Below are 25,051 nucleotides of genomic sequence, written 5' to 3' on the forward strand. Positions count from 1 at the left end.
GTTCCTTATTGAGCGTACACATTAATAATAACACATCCATTCATCATAAACCACAGCAGGTATAGGAATAGGATGCTGGGGGGGTTAAATTGGCAGATGCCCCTTCCTAAATAGAGGGGACTTAGTAAGCCATTTGCATGTGCTGAATTGCAATATGCAAGTAGCCACCTCCTGACAATAGAGTCAGATAGATTAATGTGGAGTATTGGCGATGCATCTTGTATCCCATTACACAGACATTACACAAAACAATTGTAATTTTGGAGGACATATTATTATTTTGTGTTTGCGCCTTTCCCAGCAAATCCACAGTCTCTCTATTGGACCTGGTGATCATTTGGATGCTGGGTGCCCCTCGGGATGGCAGACTCGGGTCAGTCAGTGACTCACTATAGGAGGGGCTATTGCCCCTGGTTCCTTTTATGTCCCCCAGGGGACTCTTATGACCTCGCTGGGGACATATAACAAAGTAGTCCACAAAATCCTGGGACTCTGGCCCCACACATGAATCACACAGGACATTTCCAACAAACCACCGACTTTGGGGATAATTTTATCTAAATGTTAGTTGTAGTTGACCTGGGGGAGGGGGGGGGGGGGGAAATGCCAACTGTAAAAGTGTTAAGGGGTTAAACAATTCCTGCATAATCCATGTGCACACATAGTAGTAGCCCTGCTGCTGTTCTATAGTGTCCTGTAATAAATCTTCAGCTTATCTATGTGTTTTATGGCCGGTGACCTGCACACTTACTGTACTTGTGACACTCGCTGTCTTCCTTTGACTATTTTGGTTGCAGGTTTGTATCTTTTGTTATTGCGCCCAGACTCGCACATGCAGTTTCCGTAACAGGCGTTGCCTTTAGAGAGATGCACCATGAACCGCATCAGAAACTGCAGGTGTGATTCCAGCCTTACGGTGTTCCTGCACGGCTTTTAATTTATTTTTTTTACAACAATTTCATAAAGGGTTATCTCTAAAGCTGGAACCAACTAAGGACATTCCCAGTCTGAAAGTAACTCTTGTGATTTTTACATGATTCCTAGGGTGGGCCATTCATGTATGTTGGGTAAGACTTTGACCCAGAGATAGAACATGTGATTTCTTATTGCTGCGTACAGACAGAAGGGGTCTCAGCAAAGGCCTCAGATAACGGAGATGGAGCATAGGGCTATGGTTTCTGATCCGTCTCCATAAGATGTTATCACCTGTGATGAGCATTACATAAGTCCTCCTGTCCTCCTCCTCCTCGTCTGTCAAGTTGACGCAAATCCTATTAAGTCATTTCATATGTTTCCTGGAAAATTGGGTGTTTACCAATATGATTTCCTTGCCTTGTCATTAAAGGGAACTTGTCACCTAAAAAATGCAGTACAGTCTGCAGGTAGTGTGTTATAGAGCAGTCATCTAGCCCTGACAGGACATGCATACAGATATAGCCATCAGTCCCTGATACAACAGACAGATGTGTAGTCATGGAGGCGGCTCTAAGAGTAAAGTCATCAAAAACAGGTTGTACCACAAAATGATATACAATCTGCTCAGCTCCTCCTGCTCTGTAACATGCTGTCTACAGATAAGGCTGCATTTTCCATGCAACAGGTTCACTTTAATCAACCTGCTATGTTGTTCCCTGTTAGCTTGCATTGCAGTTCTTGCTGTCCAAATGTAGCAGGGCTGAATTTGCTGTGTTAAGTATATGTTCACCATTTTACAGATTACATATAGAATTAATCTACATAAAAAGTTACATCCTATATTATACTCCAGAGCTGCACTCACTATTCTGCTGGTGCAGTAACTGTGTACATACATTACATTACTTATGCTGTATTATACCCCAGAGCTGCGCTCACTATTCTGCTGGTGCAGTCACTGTGTACATACATTACATTACTTATCCTGTATTATACTCAGGAGCTGCGCTCCCTATTCTGTTGGTACAGTCACTGTGTACATACATTACATTACTTATCCTGTATTATACCCCAGAGCTGCGCTCACTATTCTGCTGGTACAGTCACTGTGTACATACATTACATTACTTATCCTGTATTATACTCAGGAGCTGCGCTCCCTATTCTGTTGGTACAGTCACTGTGTACATACATTACATTACTTATGCTGTATTATACCCCAGAGCTGCGCTCACTATTCTGCTGGTGCAGTCACTGTGTACATACATTACATTACTTATCCTGTATTATACTCAGGAGCTGCGCTCACTATTCTGCTGGTACAGTCACTGTGTACATACATTACATTACTTATCCTGTATTATACCCCAGAGCTGCGCTCACTATTCTGCTGGTGCCGTCACTGTGTACATACATTACATTACTTATCCTGTATTATACTCCAGAGCAGCACTCACTATTCTGCTGGTGCAGTCACTGTGTATATACATTACATTACTTATCCTGTATTATACTCCAGAGCAGCGCTCACTATTCTGCTGGTGCAGTCACTGTGTACATACATTACATTACTTACCCTGTATTATACTCCAGAGCTGCGCTCACTATTCTGCTGGTGCAGTCACTGTGTACATACATTACGTTACTTATCCTGTATTATACTCCAGAGCTGCGCTCACTATTCTGCTGGTACAGTCACTGTGTACATACATTACATTACTTATCCTGTATTATACTCCAGAGCTGCGCTCACTATTCTGCTGGTACAGTCACTGTGTACATACATTACATTACTTATCCTGTATTATACCCCAGAGCTGCGCTCACTATTCTGCTGGTGCCGTCACTGTGTACATACATTACATTACTTATCCTGTATTATACTCCAGAGCAGCACTCACTATTCTGCTGGTGCAGTCACTGTGTATATACATTACATTACTTATCCTGTATTATACTCCAGAGCAGCACTCACTATTCTGCTGGTGCAGTCACTGTGTACATACATTACATTACTTATCCTGTATTATACTCCAGTGCTGCGCTCACTATTCTGCTGGTGCAGTCACTGTACATACATTACATTACTTATCCTGTATTATACTCCAGTGCTGCGCTCACTATTCTGCTGGTGCAGTCACTGTGTACATACATTACATTACTTATCCTGTATTATACTCCAGAGCTGCGCTCACTATTCTGCTGGTGCCGTCACTGTGTACATACATTACGTTACTTATCCTGTATTATACTCCAGAGCTGTGCTCACTATTCTGCTGGTACAGTCACTGTGTACATACATTACATTACTTATCCTGTATTATACTCTAGAGCTGTGCTCACTATTCTGCTGGTACAGTCACTGTGTACATACATTACATTACTTATCCTGTATTATACTCCAGAGCTGCGCTCGCACATTATTCTTGAGATCATGTGTTCTTGTTCAGTTCCTTTACCCCCACAATTACTGTACAGTAGGATAAACTGCCTCTGCACAGTTTAGGGGTCTGTCTGTCAACCGTCCTGTTGACTGTTTCCGATGACAACCAGTAAGGTATAGTGTACAGGACAGCTTTTTATGTAGATTCTATGTATATGTAAACAGAATTCAAAGTTGATGATAATTCAGACAATAATGTGCAGACGGTATACAGTTCAATGTCGCTGCCGTCCTCTATGCTCATGTGATTGTAGTATGTTAACTCTTTATTGCATGGCTTGGCTTGTATTCCTTGTTTTACTTACCCCTCGTTCTTTTGATCATGATATCAGAAGGCGATGCATTTGCTGACAAACGGGCCCCGTTTGACAAACGAGAGACGCCTGCAGGTACTGTACTATGGCCAGGGTGGCTTTGGTTTCTAGGTCTTAGAATGTGTGCAGTGTGTTGTAGTAGAGACTGTATCTAGCATTTGCGTCTCCTCCGATATAACAGGTTTCAGTGTTCTGACCAGAAATTACAGGGAGCTTAGCGATAGTGATTTATTGAACACTCTGTAAAATTCCTTTAATTTGGTATTTTATAGTTTGATATTCCAAGAAATCTGCAGCAAAATCTAATCCAGAGCTGTATACTACTGAAAAAGTGGTAATGAATGAATCATTGGGCTACATGGCCTTCCTGAAGAAGATTTTCCTTTAATCTGCCAACAGATCTCTTAAAGGGATTGTCCTCCATCATATATCTCTTTCACTGTATAGATTATAAACAATGAAGAATGTCTGCCAATCCAGGAAAACATTCTGGTATTTACTTTCATAGTATGGTTCCACCTGGTGCTCAGAGTGTATAACAATGTGGATGTCCACCCAGTGAGCTGAGTACTGGTGGACGCACATGCTCAGTCCTGTCCACCTAATGAACTGAGTACTGGTGGACGCACATGCTCAGTCACGTCCACCTAATGAGCTGAGAACTGATGGACGCACATGCTCAGTCACGTCCACCTAATGAGCTGAGAACTGATGGACGCACATGCTCAGTCACGCCCACCTAATGAGCTGAGCACTGGTGGACGCACATGCTCAGTAACATCAACCTAATGATCTGAGTGCTGGTGGACAAACACACACATGCTCAGTCCTGTCCACCCAATAATCCGAGTACTGGTGGACGCACATGCTCAGTCCTGTCCACCTAATGAACTGAGCACTGGTGGACACACGCTCAGTCCTGTCCACCTAATGAGCTGAGTGCTGGTGGACGCACATGCTCAGTCACGTCCTCCTAATGAGTTCAGTACTGGTGGACGCACATGCTCAGTCACGTCCTCCTATTGAGCTGAGTACTGGTGGACGCACATGCTCAGTCCTGTCCACCTAATGAACTGAGCACTGGTGGACACACGCTCAGTCCTGTCCACCTAATGAGCTGAGTGCTGGTGGACACACATGCTCAGTCACGTCCTCCTAATGAGTTCAGTACTGGTGGACGCACATGCTCAGTCACGTCCACCTAATGAACTGAGCACTGGTGGACGCACATGCTCAGTCACGTCCACCTAATGAGCTGAGTGATGTGATTAGAAAAGTTACATAACTTTTTCCCATCGGAGAAAGCTTTCTCACCTCTCCAACCAGTTTACATCCTAGTCCACTTACAAGGCCTCCTGCCCCAGCACCTCACCCCAGCCTGCAGATAGATAGGTATTTTTTCCTAGTGATTCTCTGCCTCCGAATTATCACTGTTATTGTTAATATGCAGATTAGGTCTTTGCAGCCATGAGGGCGTTGCCGATTACTTCTATGGAGCAATGGTGATGCCCTCATTTCTCCAAAGAGCTCATTTGTATATTGACAAAAACAGCAATTGGTTCTGGTAACCCTGACCTATCTATCTGCGGATCTGGTTTGATGGGTTCTGGTGACAGTAATTTCAGGACAGCGGCTTTCTAACATATGGCATCACAGGCCCCTCTGCCAAGAACTATGGCCAGTAGGTTACCATAGATGGTCTCCTAAAAATTCTCTAAATGTATTCTCGTGTAGTTCTCTGTGTTCGGCCATTTGTCTGGCCACGTGTTTTATAAAATCCAGATTAAAGGAATTGTTTCTGTGTATTTGGAATCTATTTACTTGTTAGAGGTCAGTGGCCTTACACATTAGATGAATGTTGGCTGGGGTTACCGTTTTTGGCAGGACCGGCCGACCATGTGATGTGTATGGTAGTACCTGACCCTCCTCCAGCCGCAGATTTCAGAGGAAAGAGAGTCAGGCTTGTTGCATTCAGTGCCAGATCCTTTTGAGTAGACGGGTCCGGCAGTGGTGTATCCCATTGTCTCTATAGAGAACTCGTGCTTGCTCAGTGAGCCGAGTATGCATGTGGAAGAAGGGAACAGAACAATAGCTGTAAGGTAAACAAGATTTATGTATATGCACATTTTAGGCAGAAGCGCTGTTCATTTCTCTTCATTGTCCATGCCCAATGTAAACTATTTGTCCTCTCCTGATGTCTATGTGAAGAGCCCTTGATAGAGGCAGGAGCCGGACTCTTTGCTGCAGACTTAACATTAGGATATTGCACATTGCATGACAGTTTCTCCGTTGCTTTATAGAAATTCATCTGTCGCATTTACAGTCAGGGATGCCATTTTGTCCTGCATCGATGCCCAGAAATGGCAGATTTGTCCACTTACAAAGGATCATCCCCAGTGGAAATACTGTGGCCATGTAAGGCCTGGTTGAAAAGGGATTTGGTTTGGTTATATGGCATCAAGCCTAAAAACGGAAAGGGGTTTTCTGGGTCCCTACTTGCAAGTTAGGTGATCATGGGAACTGATTCCCGGGCCCTGCACCGATCAGATGATCCCACAACAGCTTTGCTCCTACTAAAGTAATAGACACAAAACAGCAGTACCCTGACACCACTATATACAGTACAGTGGACCTATTAAATAAGAGCAGAGTCTATATAACTTCCGGCACCCAGAGGCAGCCGGATCAGCTGATCGGTGTGGGAACTCTACCAGTAAGAAACTGATGACCTATCCTTTGTATATGTCATTAAAACCATTAGGGCCCCAGAAAACCCCATAAATAATTTTTATTGCGGTTTTTTTTTGTTTTTGTTTTGGTTTTTTTTTACTAAAGTCAATCGAAATATTACAAATGGTGCATTTTGCGGTGATGAGATTATAAAACGAAATTCTGGTGTTTGCAGTACCAGTCACAACCTGTGGGTGTGCTCTTCATTATGGCGTTCTCTCTATACTATGACAGATTGAGGTCTTGTAAGGTTCTGGTCCAGCTGGTATAAGGAGTCCTATGGGCCGTACTCCTTGGGAAAGTAGACAAATGAGCTCTTCTACAGAAGGACGGACACTGCCTTGATGGCGCCTCCTATAGGTGGCTACCCTTTAAGTCAATGTCCAACCCATTAAGGAGCTGTGACTAGTTTTCTTCCTTCTGGAGCAGATCTGGTGAAAACTTGGCTTAGGTACTGATGGGGATGTCGCCTCGTGCAGGACAAAAATGCTGATACTTCAGGAGGGACAAGATTAAGGTTATTTCTCCCACCCCACATGTAGCACACATGGCTTGCAGTACCATTTCCCAACCCATATTGTAGTTTTATCCTGCTCTGACTCTTATGTCCTTCTCTCTCCTCTCCCAAAACCTTTTTCCGACCCGCTTCCAATCCTCTCCACACAGAGAATGAACAGCCTTCCCTCATTTGGTTTGACCGAGGAAAATTTTATTTGACTTTTGAAGGTAAGTAGTACATAGCATACAAACCAATCTGCCCCCTTCCTTCCCTCCCACCTGCCCTGGCAGTTTCCGCCTGCATAGTGTAGATGCTATCTAGCTGAGCCCAGGCTGCTGATGGGGCTGACTACGGCTTTGCGATCACAGCACATGGACCACTTTGGCTATCCTCTAAAGTCAAAGCTGACATTGCTGCTACACTTTACCCTATCCCATACAGCATCTGGTCTGCATGTCTAACCGGTCATCTCTCAGCTCCATCTGAAATGCTATGACTTCTGCTTAGTAGGCCCTGTCATAATGTGGTTAATCTTGTAAACTTGTAAAAAACAAACCCCCATAAATTCTACTCAGCTGGATGACAACACCAATGGCGACTACTGCAGCTGCTGTGGGGTTGTCACCCAGCTTTACAGTCTTCTGGAAGGTTGAAAGATCTATAAAATAACTGCAAATAAATTGTGTATTGTATGGTTATTTTTACTTGCGTGTATGGTTTTTATTTTACTTTCACAATGCACAAGAAATTTTAAAGAAGCCTCCTTACAAGTAGACTTCATTTAGTTAGTGCAGTTCTTATGCAGAGCTGTGTGTCTCCATAATAACAGACTACAAACACACTCATTCATCTGTCCCCAACTTCTTGTTGACTGAATGTATGTTATTAAAAAATAGGAACCTGATAAGTTAGAAGGGACTAGACGGCTGGATCAGACTTGAATAAAACAGAACTATATTGATCCCCTGTGGGAAATAGCTCCTATGTACAAGAATATAACTACTATAATACTGCTCCTATGTACAAGAATATAACTACTATAATACTGCTCCTATGTACAAGAATATAACTACTATAATACTACTCCTATGTACAGGAATATAACTACTATAATACTACTCCTATGTACAAGAATATAACTACTATAATACTGCCCCTATGTACAAGAATATAACTACTATAATACTACTCCTATGTACAAGAATATAACTACTATAATACTACTCCTATGTACAAGAATATAACTACTATAATACTGCCCCTATGTACAAGAATATAACTACTATAATACTACTCCTATGTACAAGAATATAACTACTATAATACTACCTCCTATGTACAAGAATATGACTACTATAATACTACCTCCTATGTACAAGAATATAACTACTATAATACTATCTCCTATGTACAAGAATATAACTACTATAATACTACTCCTATGTACAGGAATATAACTACTATAATACTGCTCCTATGTACAAGAATATAACTACTATAATACTGCTGCTATGTACAAGAATATAACTACTATAATACTACTTCTATGTACAAGAATATAACTACTATAATACTACTCCTATGTACAAGAATATAACTACTATAATACTACTCCTATGTACAAGAATATAACTACTATAATACTACCCCCTATGTACAAGAATATAACTACTATAATACTACCTCCTATGTACAAGAATATAACTACTATAATACTACTCCTATGTACAGGAATATAACTACTATAATACTACTCCTATGTACAGGAATATAACTACTATAATACTACTCCAATGTACAAGAATATAACTACTATAATACTGCCCCTATGTACAAGAATAGAACTACTATAATACTACTCCTATGTACAAGAATATAACTACTATAATACTGCTCCTATGTACAATAATATAACTACTATAATACTACCTCCTATGTACAAGAATATAACTACTATAATACTGCCCCTATGTACAAGAATATAACTACTATAATACTACTCCTATGTACAAGAATATAACTACTATAATACTGCTCCTATGTACAAGAATATAACTACTATAATACTACTCCTATGTACAAGAATATAACTACTATAATACTGCCCCCTATGTACAAGAATATAACTACTATAATACTGCTCCTATGTAAAAGAATATAACTACTATAATACTGCTCCTATGTACAAGAATATAACTACTATAATACTGCTCCTATGTACAAGAATATAACTACTATAATACTGTTCCTATGTACTAGAATATAACTACTATAATACTACTCCTATGTACAAGAATATAACTACTATAATACTACTCCTATGTACAGGAATATAACTACTATAATACTACCTCCTATGTACAAGAATATAACTACTATAATACTGCTCCTATATACAAGAATATAACTACTATAATACTACTCCTATGTACAGTGGGGCAAAAAAGTATTTAGTCAGTCACCAATAGTGCAAGTTCCACCACTTAAAAAGATGAGGCGTCTGTAATTTACATCATAGGTAGACCTCAACTATGAGAGACAAAATGAGAAAACAAATCCAGAAAATCACATTGTCTGATTTTGTAAGAATTTATTTTCAAATTATGGTGGAAAATAAGTATTTGGTCAGTAACAAAATTTCATCTCAATATTTTGTTATATATCCTTTGTTGGCAATGACAGAGGTCAAACGTTTTCTGTAAGTCTTCACAAGGTTGGCACACACTGTTGTTGGTATGTTGGCCCATTCCTCCATGCAGGTCTCCTCTAGAGCAGTGATGTTTTGGGGCTGTCGCTTGGCAACACAGACTTTCAACTCCCTCCAAAGGTTTTCTATAGGGTTGAGATCTGGAGACTGGCTAGGCCACTCCAGGACCTTGAAATGCTTCTTACAAAGCCACTCCTTCGTTGCCCTGGCGGTGTGCTTTGGATCATTGTCATGTTGAAAGACCCAGCCACATTTCATCTTCAATGCCCTTGCTGATGGAAGGAGGTTTGCACTCAAAATCTCACGATACATGGCCCCATTCATTCTTTCATGTACCCGGATCAGTCGTCCTGGCCCCTTTGCAGAGAAACAGCCCCAAAGCATGTTGTTTCCACCCCCATGCTTTACAGTAGGTATGGTGTTTGATGGATGCAACTCAGTATTCTTTTTCCTCCAAACACGAAAAGTTGTGTTTCTACCAAACAGTTCCAGTTTGGTTTCATCAGACCATAGGACATTCTCCCAATACTCTTCTGGATCATCCAAATGCTCTCTAGCAAACTTCAGACGGGCCCGGACATGTACTGGCTTAAGCAGTGGGACACGTCTGGCACTGCAGGATCTGAGTCCCTGGCGGCGTAGTGTGTTACTGATGGTAGGCTTTGTTACATTGGTCCCAGCTCTCTGCAGTTCATTCACTTGGTCCCCCCGCGTGGTTCTGGGATTTTTGCTCACCGTTCTTGTGATCATTTTGACCCCACGGGGTGAGATTTTGCGTGGAGCCCCAGATCGAGGGAGATTATCAGTGGTCTTGTATGTCTTCCATTTTCTAATTATTGCTCCCACAGTTGATTTCTTCAATCCAAGCTGGTTGCCTATTGCAGATTCAGTCTTCCCAGCCTGGTGCAGGGCTACAATTTTGTTTCTGGTGTCCTTTGACAGCTCTTTGGTCTTCACCATAGTGGAGTTTGGAGTCTGACTGTTTGAGGGTGTGCACAGGTGTCTTTTTATACTGATAACAAGTTTAAACAGGTGCCATTACTACAGGTAATGAGTGGAGGAAAGAGGAGACTCTTAAAGAAGAAGTTACAGGTCTGTGAGAGCCAGAAATCCTGATTGTTTGTAGGTGACCAAATACTTATTTTCCACCATAATTTGCAAATAAATTCTTACAAAATCAGACAATGTGATTTTCTGGATTTGTTTTCTCATTTTGTCTCTCATAGTTGAAGTCTACCAATGATGTAAATTACAGACGCCTCTCATCTTTTTAAGTGGTGGAACTTGCACTATTGGTGACTGACTAAATACTTTTTTGCCCCACTGTACAAGAATATAACTACTATAATACTGCTCCTATGTAAAAGAATATAACTACTATAATACTGCTCCTATGTAAAAGAATATAACTACTATAATATTGCTCCTATGTACAAGAATATAACTACTATAATACTGCTCCTATGTACAAGAATATAACTACTATAATACTACCTCCTATGTACAAGAATATAACTACTATAATACTACTCCTATGTACAAGAATATAACTACTATAATACTACTCCTATGTACAGGAATATAACTACTATAATACTACTCCTATGTACAAGAATATAACTACTATAATACTACTCCTATGTACAGGAATATAACTACTATAATACTGCTCCTATGTACAAGAATATAACTACTATAATACTACTCCTATGTACAAGAATATAACTACTATAATACTACTCCTATGTACAAGAATATAACTACTTTAATACTGCTCCTATGTAAAAGAATATAACTACTATAATACTGCTCCTATGTAAAAGAATATAACTACTATAATACTGCTCCTATGTAAAAGAATATAACTACTATAATACTGCTCCTATGTACAAGAATATAACTACTATAATACTGCTCCTATGTACAGGAATATAGCTACTATAATACTACTCCTATGTACAGGAATATAGCTACTATAATACTACTCCTATGTACAGGAATATAACTACTATAATACTACTCCTATGTACAAGAATATAACTACTATAATACTACTCCTATGTACAGGAATATAACTACTATAATACTACTCCTATGTACAAGAATATAACTACTATAATATTACTCCTATGTAAAGGAATATAACTACTATAATACTACCTCCTATGTACAAGAATATAACTACTATAATACTACTCCTATGTACAAGAATATAACTACTATAATACTACTCCTATGTACAGGAATATAACTACTATAATACTGCTCCTATGTACAAGAATATAACTACTATAATACTACCTCCTATGTACAAGAATATAACTACTATAATACTACTCCTATGTACAAGAATATAACTACTATAATACTACCTCCTATGTACAAGAATATAACTACTATTATACTGTTCCTATGTACAGGAATATAGCTACTATAATACTACCTCCTATGTACAAGAATATAACTACTATAATACTGCTCCTATGTACAGGAATATAGCTACTATAATACTACTCCTATGTACAGGAATATAGCTACTATAATACTACTCCTATGTACAGGAATATAGCTACTATAATACTACTCCTATGTACAGGAATATAACTACTATAATACTACTCCTATGTACAAGAATATAACTACTATAATACTGCTCCTATGTACAAGAATATAACTACTATAATACTACCTCCTATGTACAAGAATATAACTACTATAATACTGCTCCTATGTACAAGAATATAACTACTATAATACTGCTCCTATGTACAAGAATATAACTACTATAATACTACCTCCTATGTACAAGAATATAACTACTATAATACTGCTCCTATGTACAAGAATATAACTACTATACTACCTACAGTCAAGAATCAATTTTACAAATGTTTTCATGAGACAATAAGTGAATGTAACACAACACCCTGGAATGTCTAGAATCCATCCTAGATTATCGCCATCACCCTCTCAGCGCCCTGTAAATGTTTGCTGTATCCTCCTCTGATGTTTTTGGCCTACACAGACACAGTTTGCATAGCTTTGCAGTATAACATCTCAGGAATGCTATGAATCATGTTGGACCCCATGCTAAGCTCTGTTTTTGCCGCCGAGCTCGCGTGTTATGATCTTGCCGGCTGCGGCTCTCAGATCGCGTTTGTTCCTGAATATAAATATTGATTTTTACATAACTATAACACAAAGGCCTTCCTGCCGCCTTAAATGAGTAATGACACCTTCATGAGACATTTACCAAAGCAGAGACTGGAAGTGACATTCTTCCATATCAGCCCGGGCAAGGGAGTTTATGGGAAGACTTTTCTTAAAGGGAAACTTTAACTAGGGCAAGGTTCAGTGATAACATTGTAATCGAGACTTAAAGGGGAACTCCTTTGCAATCTGGTAGGGTCATGTCATAAATGGCTATAACAAAAGCCGTTGTCTTCCAATCAATGACAATACACTCCACTATGGGGGAGGGGCTGTACCATTTTTTATATTTCTTGGGGGTGGGGGGTCTGTGACTATGTTTACATAGTAAAAATGACATATACATTATTGTATCTGTGTGCTCACCAAAGCTGTGGCCAGGGATGACACACATAGCTTCGTCATCTATACTGGTAAGGACTGAACCTTTCTTAGCATGTCATATGCATCCCCTTCCCCAGAATGATTGGGACGTACACGGCATCTTACTTGCATTTATTCAGTGTCATAAACTCCCGACACGTGTTTAGGCCTTGTTCACACTAGTGTTTTACTTTTATACTGGTATGAGAACATTATGTGTAATATGTCTTTGCATGCTGCTCACTGATCTCCCGCTGCTCCTGTTCTGATGCTACCTGGTCCCTGCCTCAACTTCCTGTTGCAATGATGACTTCCTGTTTGACCGCTGCAGCCAATCACAGCCTGTAATAGGCATCTTCTGCGACACTGATGGACTGCAGCGGTCACAAGTCATTGTGTCAGAAAATATAGAGGGGTGAGGGCCAGGCTGTGTCAGCACAGGGGTGCCGGGGGATCAGGGAGTTTCTCCCTTATAATTTTTGGACATCACGCAGAGCTAAAGTTGTCATAGCTTGTTTTCAGTTGTCCAATCCATCTCGAACATCTCTTTGTAAGAAGAAAACATAAGAATGCCAGTGTGAACCTCGCCTTACACACACGCACACACTTTTGCCTTGATCGGTTTGCGCTACATACATGTGTCTATACACATGGACTTCTATAGGATTGTTATTGGACTGACACAGACTACTTTTGCAAAATTATTTGACATTTCCTGAGCATGCAACCAGCAGATGTTATAATATCAACCCATCCAAATTAAAAAAAAATGTTAAAAAAAAAATAGATATCTGTAGTTGGTTCACTCATGCATCATGTCATAAGATAAAGGGTTAATCCCATTTTATAAAGTGTTACCACTTTATCATAGATGGGGGGGGGGGGGGGGGGCTCAAAGGTGGCACAGCGCCACTCCCAGCAACAAGACTTTGCTGGTAACTGCAGACTGTCCCATCTAATTGCATGGAACTGACTGGAGGTCCCTGCACGGATAGTGGTCAGGACCAGCTTTGCAAAGGAGAACACTTGAAGGGGACGGCACTGAAGGACAATTATTCTCAAGTTTGTTGGGGGCCCCAAAGGTCAGAACACCACCACAGAGATATGTCATCTCTGAATAAGATGGGAAGACTCTATTATTAAATATAGGAAGTCATAGCTCCACCCACTCTCTTAGTAAATATAGGAAGTTGCAACTCCACCCACTCTTAGTAAATATAGGAAGTCACAGCTCCACCCACTCTCTTAGTAAATATAGGAAGTCACAGCTCCACCCACTCTCTGAGTAAATATAGGAAGTCATGGCTCCACCCACTCTTAGTAAATATAGGAAGTCACAGCTCCACCCACTTTTAGTAAATATATGAAGTCACAACTCCACCCACTTTTAGTAACTATAGGAAGTCACAGCTCCACCCACTCTCTTAGTAAATATAGGAAGTCACGGCTCCACCCACTCTCTTAGTAAATATAGGAAGTCACAGCTCCACCCACTCTCTTAGTAAATATAGGAAGTCACGGCTCCACCCACTCTTTTAGTAAATATAGGAAGTTGCAACTCCACCCACTCTCTGAGTAAATATAGGAAGTCACAGCTCCACCCACTCTTTTAGTAAATATAGGAAGTCACAGCTCCACCCACTCTCTTAGTAAATATAGGAAGTCACGGCTCCACCCACTCTCTTAGTAAATATAGGAAGTCACAACTCCACCCACTCTCTTAGTAAATATATGAAGTCACAACTCCACCCACTTTTAGTAACTATAGGAAGTCACGGCTCCACCCACTCTTAGTAAATATAGGAAGTCACGGCTCCACCCACTCTCTTAGTAAATATAGGAAGTCACGGCTCCACCCACTCTCTTAGTAAATATAGGAAGTCACAACTCCACCCACTCTCTTAGTAAATATATGAAGTCACAGCTCCACCCACTTTTAGTAATTATAAGAAGTCACGGCTCCACCCACTCTTTTAGTAAATATAGGAAGTTGCAACTCCACCCACTCTCTGAGTAAATATAGGAAGTCACAGCTCCACCCACTCTTTTAGTAAATATAGGAAGTCACAGCTCCACCCACTCTCTTAGTAAATATAGGAAGTCACGGCTCCACCCACTCTCTTAGTAAATATAGGAAGTCACAACTCCACCCACTCTCTTAGTAAATATATGAAGTCACAACTCCACCCACTTTTAGTAACTATAGGAAGTCACGGCTCCATCCACTCTTAGTAAATATAGGAAGTCACGGCTCCACCCACTCTCTTAGTAAATATAGGAAGTCACGGCTCCACCCACTCTCTTAGTAAATATAGGAAGTCACAACTCCACCCACTCTCTTAGTAAATATAGGAAGTCACGGCTCCACCCACTTTTAGTAAATATAGGAAGTCACAGTTCCACCCACTCTCTTAGTAAATATAGGAAGTCACGGCTCCACCCACTCTCTTAGTAAATATAGGAAGTCACGGCTCCACCCACTCTCTTAGTAAATATATGACGTCACAACTCCACCCACTTTTAGTAAATATAGGAAGTCACAGTTCCACCCACTTCCTACATTGACATAATAGGTCAATCAGGCTGACGGTAATAATCTGATCATAAACATGAGAGGCATTAGGAGACCCGCACTTACTTCATACATGTGAATTCTTGAATTTCTGCCCCTGCCCTCGAAGGACCATGGTACTTAGATAGGGGTGAACTTCTACCCTACAAAATGGCATCATTGACCCAAGATCCACATCCTATTGTGCATGAGGCTGGGGTCCCCCTTCCCCGGCATTCACTGACCCTCTTCTTGGTGGTTTAGGGCAGGACATCCTAGTATCTGTCTCGTGAGCTGAGGATCCATATTACATTGGTATGAGGTGTACTGGAGTCCAGCCATACTTCATTACTATAGAATTAGTACATGATCCAGTTGTCACGGCCCCGCCCATCATTGGCTAGCCGCATGACCTTGCTCATTTTTGGCTGCTCTGCTTTTCCGCCTCTTACTCTTCTGTTTCCTCCCCTTCCTGCCCAGTTTTTACTTGCCTTCCTTGCCCTGCTTACAAAATTGCTTGGTATCATGGGAGTACTTACAATGTATGTGATAAGGTAGAGTTAACAGAACCAAAGTGCCTAGAGGTGATGGCTCCTACATGGTGAGGAAGTAAGAAGTAATCTATTTCTGCAACTGATATTGATCGCTGCGATCACAAAAACAGTGGACTACAAGTGCCCCATGTGAATGGAGTATGTCTGCTGCTCCATTGACTTCTATGGTGGTCCCTGGATAGCGATCTCCATAGAAGTGAATTGCCAAGCTTGCTCACCGCCACTCCATTTACATAGGGCACTCGGCGGCTCTTGCTAACTCCTGATTTTCTAATCACTGGGGGTCCCAGTGGATGGACCCCCAACGATCAGACCTTGCCTATATTGAGAAACCACTTGAACGCTATGCTAGCCCTAGTAAATGTGGACCACTGAGCCAAAGACTCCAGCTCTTCGGGGACAGTTGAAATTTTTTCTGTAGCCCCCACCTGAGCAGTCATTTCTGTTACTTTCAGCACCTAATAGGCTCTCTACTGTCAGGTGGGCGGTCCCAGACATTCTGTTTCGGCCAGGGAACGCCCACTTGACAATAGAGCCTAATTGCTGAAATTAACAGCACCGATTGCTCTGGAATGAGGATGGCTAGAGAAAAACTTCTAAGTGCTCCGATATCAGGGGAGTGCAACCTATTAAAGGATGCAAAGTGGTGGACGGGGGTGAAAGGTTCACTTTAAAGGGGTTTTCCAGGCTTTGCTAATAAGTCTCAACGGACGATTCACAGGGGTCCGGCATCAGCCCCATGAAGTGGCAGCGGCTTCCCCTTCGCAGGCCATGTGGCATCAAGTTTATCGGTCACAGGCCCTGTTTGCTGCTCAGTCCACTCTGTTCCCTTGTAGGGGTGTTGTATTCTCTCCATCAGTCCCATAAAAGTGAATGAGGCAGTGGTCATGCATGTGCTCCATTCATGCAGGGGACTTGGGTGGGAGACGTTATTCTCAAAATGACTGGATCCCCGCAGATGAACCCTCAGCAGTGATACCATGTGCCTGAGTTATGTACAAAATGTTGATGATATATATATATATTTTTTTTTTTTTTTTTTTTTTTATGTATAAGACCCTAAAAATTTTGGAAATCTGAGTGGTCTACACAGATCCTAACATGTATTTCTAGCGGTGCGACAGATGATGGCGCAGATATTCATAAGCCGTACGTTCTCTAAAGCAAAGGGAAACTGTCATGCAATTGTAACTTAAAGCTATGGGATGTATTACATAAGTCGTTTAGCCAGGTGCCTGTATAATACGGAGGACAGTGAAGGATACACCAAAATGTGCTAAATAAGGAGTAAGCAACAGCAAAGTCTATCTAGTCTGTGCGTGTATTGTCAGATAGACAGGTAAATGTAAAGGGGTGCAGGATTAAACCAAAATGTGGCTCCTTACTTCCAGAAACAGCTGCACACTTATCTTTAGGATATGTCTGGTATATACCTAGGCTCCTTTAAAGTTAATGGGGCTGGGCTGCAGTACCAGACACAGCCTGAGGACAGGTGTGGCACTGCATCAGGTAGAAAGCAACCATGTTTTTTTAATCCATGGCAACCCCTTTAAAATTCTTCAACTTTCTAATATACTTTGTGTTTCAATTCTTCAATATTTTCAGTACCTCTGCTTGCTGTCAGTGAATGTTTGAAAACCTTAAAGGGGTTGTCCAGGGGCTGAAGGTAATTATTAGGGTCGATACCTGGACCTTGTCATCATCCGTTGTTTCGGCCATTGGAAACCTTTTACTTGTTCCTGATCATGTGAATGGGCGCACGACTACAGTTCCAGGCGCCACCACCACACTATATGGTGCAGAATCTATATAGTCCGTACGCTGTAGTCCGTACGCTGTAGTGGTGGTGCCGGGAACTGCAGCCATACGTCCATTCACATGGTCAGGAACAAGGCTGTCTCTTAATATATAGTTTCCAGCGGCTGATCAGGACTGGATATATCAGCAGTGTCAATTACCTTCAGATCCTGGACAACCCCTTTAATTAAAGACCCGATACTCTTCACAGCAGAGTTTGTTACAGTTGTATCTGGTTCATACAATCAGGCTGATACATTGTAGCAGAATAGAAGAGACGTTTGTGCTATAGTGTCTGGATTGGATACAATTGTCACAAATTCACCTGTAAGAAATATTTGGTCTGTTCTGATTTCTGGCCGACTGACAGCAAGCAGAGATCTTAAACAGGGAGAATCTGAACATGTAACATGTGTAGCCGGAATACCCCTTTAATTTATAGATATTTAGGACTTATTTTTAGGATTAGAGCTAATGTTTGATTCAATGGGCTTGTGTCTTTGTTGCTTTGTGCTGTATACATTTTGTGTTCTGTATATCCCCCTTGTTGTATACTGTGTTGTTACCCCTCTTAGGGCAGATAGTGTGTTATCGTGTCACTGTTTATTATGTGTCTTGCTTACAACTTGATATTCTTACACCCATAACAAGAGATCAGCTGCCCCTTGTCTTGCAGGATCCTCTAGAGGACCAAGCCCCCTAACCATGGGGGCCCAGGATACCCTGCCGGTGGCCGCCGCCTTCACAGAGACGGTCAACGCTTACTTCAAGGGGGCCGATCCCAATAAGTGAGTATAGCTGTAACATGACACAGTCCATTAGAGGGATCGTATGTCTCCGGGCACTGCCAAACCTGTAACCAGACCTCGGCTGTTTTTTTTCCTCTTTCCATTTGGGTCATAACGGTCAAAAGGGCAGAGAGATGTATCGGTGTCTGCGGAGAAAAGATGTGGAAGACAATAGCGCGCCTTTATCCGGGGGCTTGTCGCTATTTAGATGTACTTGTCACACTCGACTTCCCGTATTACTTGTAAGGAAACCTCCTAGGCTTTTGTCAGCCATGTACAAGAGGAGGAGGGGGGAAACTTGTGGGGACGAAAAAGTTTCCATTCTTAGCTAGAACCTTTTAAAGGGGTGTTCTGACCTTAAGGTACTTTGATATTGATCGCTATGGCCTCTTGTGTGTTCCAGGTTGATAGTGAAAATCACAGGAGAAATGGTCTTGTCCTTCCCAGCTGGGATCACGCGCCACTTCTCCAACAACCCAGCACCAGCCGCACTGACTTTCCGCATCACAAACTACAGCCGGTTAGAACATGTTCTGCCAAACCCGCAGCTCCTCTGCTGGTCAGTATCACAATAGGGATGTGTTCACATATGCCAGAATTGTGCAGACACTCTATTTCCAAATATCAATTCCATATGTCTGAACAGGGTTGTTTGGGCCAGATTTTGCAAGCAAATGTGAGATTTCCTAAAGTATAACCTGTAATAGAGAAAATGCTGCAGAGGAAAAATTTTCTTCTAGCATTAATGAACTTGCATCAAGTCCCTGCACCAAATTCTCATACATGCACACACCGACCTGTGCACATAATGGGAATAGTGCACCATTTATAAAGATAAAAAAGATATGAGCAAAGTGAAAGTTCTATATGTACTAAACTTAGGATTGAGTAATCGTATGGACTTTCCTATGTGTTCCTATTGTTAACATTGTTGTGATTGTTTGCAGTGACAACACGCAGTCCACTCCTAATGCAAAAGAATTCTGGGTCAACATGCCAAACTTAATGACGCATCTAAAGAAAGTCTCAGAACAAAAGCCACAAGCAACATATTATAATGTAGACATGTTGAAATATCAGGTAATGGCAGAAGTTACTTATGTAAATAATTAATGTACATCAACTTTGTAAATATGTTACCTTACTTATCCTGTACTGATCCTGAGTTATATCCTGCATTATACTCCAGAGCTGCGCTCACTATTCTGCTGGTACAGTCACTGTGTACATACATTACATTACTTATCCTGTATTATACTCCAGAGCTGCACTCACTATTCTGCTGGTACAGTCACTGTATACATACATTACATTACTTATCCTGTATTATACCCCAGAGCTGCGCTCACTATTCTGCTGGTACAGTCACTGTGTACATACATTACATTACTTATCCTGTATTATACTCCAGAGCTGCACTCACTATTCTGCTGGTACAGTCACTGTATACATACATTACATTACTTATCCTGTATTATACCCCAGAGCTGCGCTCACTATTCTGCTGGTACAGTCACTGTGTACATACATTACATTACTTATCCTGTATTATACTCCAGAGCTGCGCTCACTATTCTGCTGGTGCAGTCACTGTGTATATATATTACATTACTTATCCTGTATTATACTCCAGAGCTGCGCTCACTATTCTGCTGGTGCAGTCACTGTGTACATACATTACATTACTTATCCTGTATTATACTCCAGAGCTGCGCTCACTATTCTGCTGGTGCAGTCACTGTGTACGTACATTACATTATTTATCCTGTATTATACTCCAGAGCTGCGCTCACTATTCTGCTGGTGCAGTCACTGTGTACATACATTACATTACTTATCCTGTATTATACTCCAGAGCTACGCTCACTATTCTGCTGGTGCAGTCACTGTGTACATACATTACATTACTTATCCTGTATTATACTCCAGAGCTGCGCTCACTATTCTGCTGGTGCAGTCACTGTGTACATACATTACATTACTTATCCTGTATTATACTCCAGAGCTGCGCTCACTATTCTGCTGGTACAGTCACTGTGTACATACATTACATTACTTATCCTGTATTATACTCCAGAGCTGTGCTCACTATTCTGCTGGTACAGTCACTGTGTACATACATTACATTACTTATCCTGTATTATACTCCAGAGCTGCGCTCACTATTCTGCTGGTGCAGTCACTGTGTACATACATTACATTACACTAATGTCCTGTTCATACTTTTACAGTAACTCCACCAGCAGAATAGTGATTACAGCTCTGGAGTATATTACAGCATGTTACAGTTCAGCAGTGACCCTCTTTTCTATTTCACCAGGTATCTTCCCAGGGGCTCCAGTCTACTCCTCTGAATCTTGCAGTGAATTGGAGGTGTGAACCTACCAGCACAGATCTCCGGATAGACTACAAGTACAACCCTGACTCCATGGCCTCACCGGTAGCCCTGAACAATGTGCAGTTTGTTATCCCTATAGATGGCGGAGTAAAGAAACTCCAGGCAGTGCTTCCCGCTGCTGTATGGTAAGTACAATTCATTAAAATAAAATTCCTACATTTTTTTTTTCTTTTTGCGTACTGTCCCTTTAAATCCTAGCACTGCGCGTTCCTTCCCGCACATAGTTTACTAATGACATTGCGTGTAAATATCTCCGTCCTGCAGACAATATTCAATAACATTGCACGCGCCCCGCGGATGGCTCGTGGCGGGAGACGCCGCTGCCAGGATTGTCTGTCCCACTGACTGATTTTCTCAATTTCAGGAATGCAGAACAACAGAGGATATTATGGAAAATTCCGGATATTTCCCAGAAATCTGAAAATGGAGGTAAATTCAGGACACTTGTTTCAATTAAATCCTTTTTTTTTTCCAGATCAGTTTCAAGAAATATTCCCCATAATATAACAATTCTGTTTTCCTACAGTTCTGCCGTTCCTCTGTTACTCCTCTTAGAAATGTATTAATAAATTGACAATGTTGTTGAAGGGGGCGTGTCCCTGCAATCTCATCACTGATTGGACAGTTTCACACTGAGCACTTCCAACTGGTTACGCCCAGCCATCCATTTATTCATTTTCAGGAGGAGTAACTGAGGAACGGCTCAATGCAGATTGTAATTTAGTATTATGGAAAATACAAGTATTTACTAAAACCGACATGTCAGGGGAAGGGGCAGATCCTCTTTAAAGGGATTTTTTGGGGAATATTCCATTTCTGGTCTGCTGTAATGATGGGCCATCAATTTAGTAATCCAGGAAATTCTTTGAAGGCTTTGGAATTATTTGAAGATGATTTCCTTCTAAAACGATCAGAGTTACATTTATTTTTGGGAAAGCTCGGTGGCAAGCAATATGGTTCCCAATCTCACTAGCCCCTCTCCGCCCACAGATTACAAAAGGAGACCATGCAAAATGCACAAGCCCTCGAAGGAGTTTGCACCGTTCCTGCTCACTGTTGTCCCGTTTTTGTTGCAGGCGTTGGCTCTTTGCTTGCGAGGTTCCAGCTGTCGGAAGGCCCCAGTAAACCAGCACCATTAGCAGTACAGTTCACTAGTGAAGGCAGCACTCTGTCTGGGTGTGACATTGAGCTGGTAGGAGGAGGATACAGGTTCTCACTGGTGAAAAAGAGGTTTGCAGCAGGTAGGTGGGATAGAAGGAGAAACGGACCGTGCTGCCATATTAGATTGGTGGGGGTCTGACTCCTGGCACCTGAACTGTGGAGCTGATAAAAGGTGCCATAGCGGCCTTGCTTCGTATTGGTTTATGAGACACAGGTACATACATTTTAGTAGTGACTCGCTTGAGAGCTGCAGTACCCGGCACAGCCTACAGGGTACGTCTTTACAATCCCTTTAGGCCCCCTGCACTTGTGCTAATGCAGTCTGTAAAATCCAGACCATATATAGCCCACATTTTGGGCACTGAACCAAGTCTAGAGACCGGGACTTCAGGTACCAAAGTGCACTATGATGCTGGGAATCCCTGCCTGCATATTTGTACAGTCCCCTACTATAGTGTAGAGGAGGCAGGGACTCCTAGCATCATACATGACATATTGGTCTCTGAACCTTATTCATTCCGGGAAATGCAGCCAATATTTGCCTTTGTGCAAATATTCAATCCAGATATCGTACAGTACTATATTATACCTAGCGCAGGTCATGATGCACAAATTTTCTTTGGTATCATGCACCACCCCCACAGGCCCTGCACTAGGTATAAACCAGTATATTAATTTCACCCTAAACTTTTTGTTAAAGGAATTTTCCAGCGCTGTGATATGAAAGACTTAGTCATAGATCAGAGGGGACCCACAGGTCGGCTTGTTAGAAGAGGCTGCAGCATGCGGACAAGTGATGTGACCTCTACACTCTATACCAATCACAAGGGGGATCCTGAGTGTCGGTCACACCACCAGTTTGATATTGGTGACCTATCCTAAGGATAGATCCTTGACATCATAGTCCAATGATCTACTAGATGAAAAGGCTGAGCACTTCTTCAGGCCTGTGATGTCACGTTCACTAGTCACATGACCATACCATAGATAAATCCCATTAAAATGAACAGCATTGAGATACAATGCAATGTTGTATGAAGCAAAGACCCCACGACGCCACAGTAATCCGAACACTGCAACAGCCACGAGTCCGACCCCACCAATCTGATATCAGTAACCTATCCTAAGGTCACGACGATCATAACCCTGACCTGCACACGTCTCATCCATACCCTATGTGCTGCCTGCACCATCAACTCCCACTCATTCTCCCTTTTTCGTGTATCTTTTTTTTCCCAAGGAAAGTACCTGGCTGACGTCTAATGGAGGATTTTACCCCAAGGAGCAATGTTCCCTGACAGGTTGTAATTTTAAAGCTCATGAACATGAACTCTACATGGAGCGTGGGAAATTTCTGCTGGAAGTTGCGTCAACTTCTGTCCGAGCGTTTTCCACAGAAACCTTGGTGTTGCCCCGTCCTGCAGTATTTATATCTAGGTGTAACATTGTTGATGGTTTTAACAAATGTAATTATCGTATTTGTAAATTGTACTTAATTCAGTAAGGCTGTATTTTGGCAGTTAGACTCGTTTCAACATTTTACCATTGATAAATGGATGTATTTTACGCGGTGTCATATATATATATATATATATATATATATATATATATATATATGAAACAACAACTGAGTAGTACTGTTGAATGGCACACTGCTTATAAGATTTTTGTGTATATATATATAAAACAGTAGACTGCAACCTGCGGCCCTCTAACTGTAGAGGAACTACAACTCCCAGCATGATGTAATTCCACAACGGCCAGAGGGCCACAGGCTGCGGCCCACTGATATAGAATCAGATGTATTATATCAGTAGCTATGATAGGGGGTGCCTAAGGTTTTAACCAATGTCTTGAATCCTTGTCTATGCACATGACAACAATCTGCAAACATGCAAACCATTCGGACATGACATTTGCATGACGACGTCAGAAGGGAGTCACAGGATTAAACAAGCAAAAAAAATAAAAAGTAACCCCACAAAGAACAAGGTTTGTCAAATAAATCAATAAAGCTTTCGAATACAAAATCAAGGGCGGATAAAGGTGTTGTGTTGCTTTCTGTATTAATAAGGCCAGCAGCAATGCATTGTGGGTCATTTATCTGAATTACTAAAGCTGACAGCACACCTGTATGTACTGGACTATTTTGGGTAATGAGAATGCAGCATAGGAGGGGGTGCTCTTAGGACAACAACCCCTGTCCGTATGCTCTGTTAGGGTATAGGGACAGCATTGAGAATCCCCTGCACTTGGGACCCCCTCTAGGAGTGCAAAATCGAGGGCGAATAAAGCCATTCTGTTACATTCTGGACCTGAATGTGTATTAATAATGCCAGCAGCAATGCATTGTGGGTGATTTATCTGAATGACTAAAGCTGACTACATGCCTGTATGTACTGGATATGTTGGGTCTTGTAGCCATATTGATGAGAATACAGCGTAGTAGGTGCGGGGTGCTCTTATGACAGAGTATATGGACATCAGTCAGAGCATCTTCCGCTTCGGACCCCTCTGTGAGCCAGACCGGAGAGCTGCTTTGCAAACGGCTCCTATTCTTACAGACACAAGCCTCCTATGTATTGTATGGCAGCCACTGAGATGACATACATGGCTTGCAA

General features: G+C 41.6%; 1 protein-coding gene across 1 annotated transcript in view; it reads left to right on the forward strand.

Annotated features, from left to right (window-relative positions):
- SGIP1 (SH3GL interacting endocytic adaptor 1) overlaps nucleotides 1-24,402 on the forward strand; it is a 66,253-nt gene extending 41,851 nt beyond the window's left edge. Inside the window, exons 17-25 of the mRNA XM_075287257.1 lie at nucleotides 3,691-3,747; nucleotides 7,069-7,128; nucleotides 18,760-18,871; nucleotides 19,275-19,430; nucleotides 19,819-19,951; nucleotides 21,192-21,394; nucleotides 21,634-21,698; nucleotides 22,346-22,510; nucleotides 23,671-24,402. Coding sequence (XP_075143358.1) covers nucleotides 3,691-3,747; nucleotides 7,069-7,128; nucleotides 18,760-18,871; nucleotides 19,275-19,430; nucleotides 19,819-19,951; nucleotides 21,192-21,394; nucleotides 21,634-21,698; nucleotides 22,346-22,510; nucleotides 23,671-23,693 — 974 coding nt within the window. The 3' untranslated portion in view covers nucleotides 23,694-24,402. The remainder of the gene's footprint in view (nucleotides 1-3,690; nucleotides 3,748-7,068; nucleotides 7,129-18,759; nucleotides 18,872-19,274; nucleotides 19,431-19,818; nucleotides 19,952-21,191; nucleotides 21,395-21,633; nucleotides 21,699-22,345; nucleotides 22,511-23,670) is intronic.
- Nucleotides 24,403-25,051: the final 649 nt, after the last annotated feature.

Source organism: Leptodactylus fuscus, chromosome 9 (genome assembly GCF_031893055.1).
Source record: "Leptodactylus fuscus isolate aLepFus1 chromosome 9, aLepFus1.hap2, whole genome shotgun sequence".
NCBI lineage: Eukaryota > Metazoa > Chordata > Amphibia > Anura > Leptodactylidae > Leptodactylus > Leptodactylus fuscus.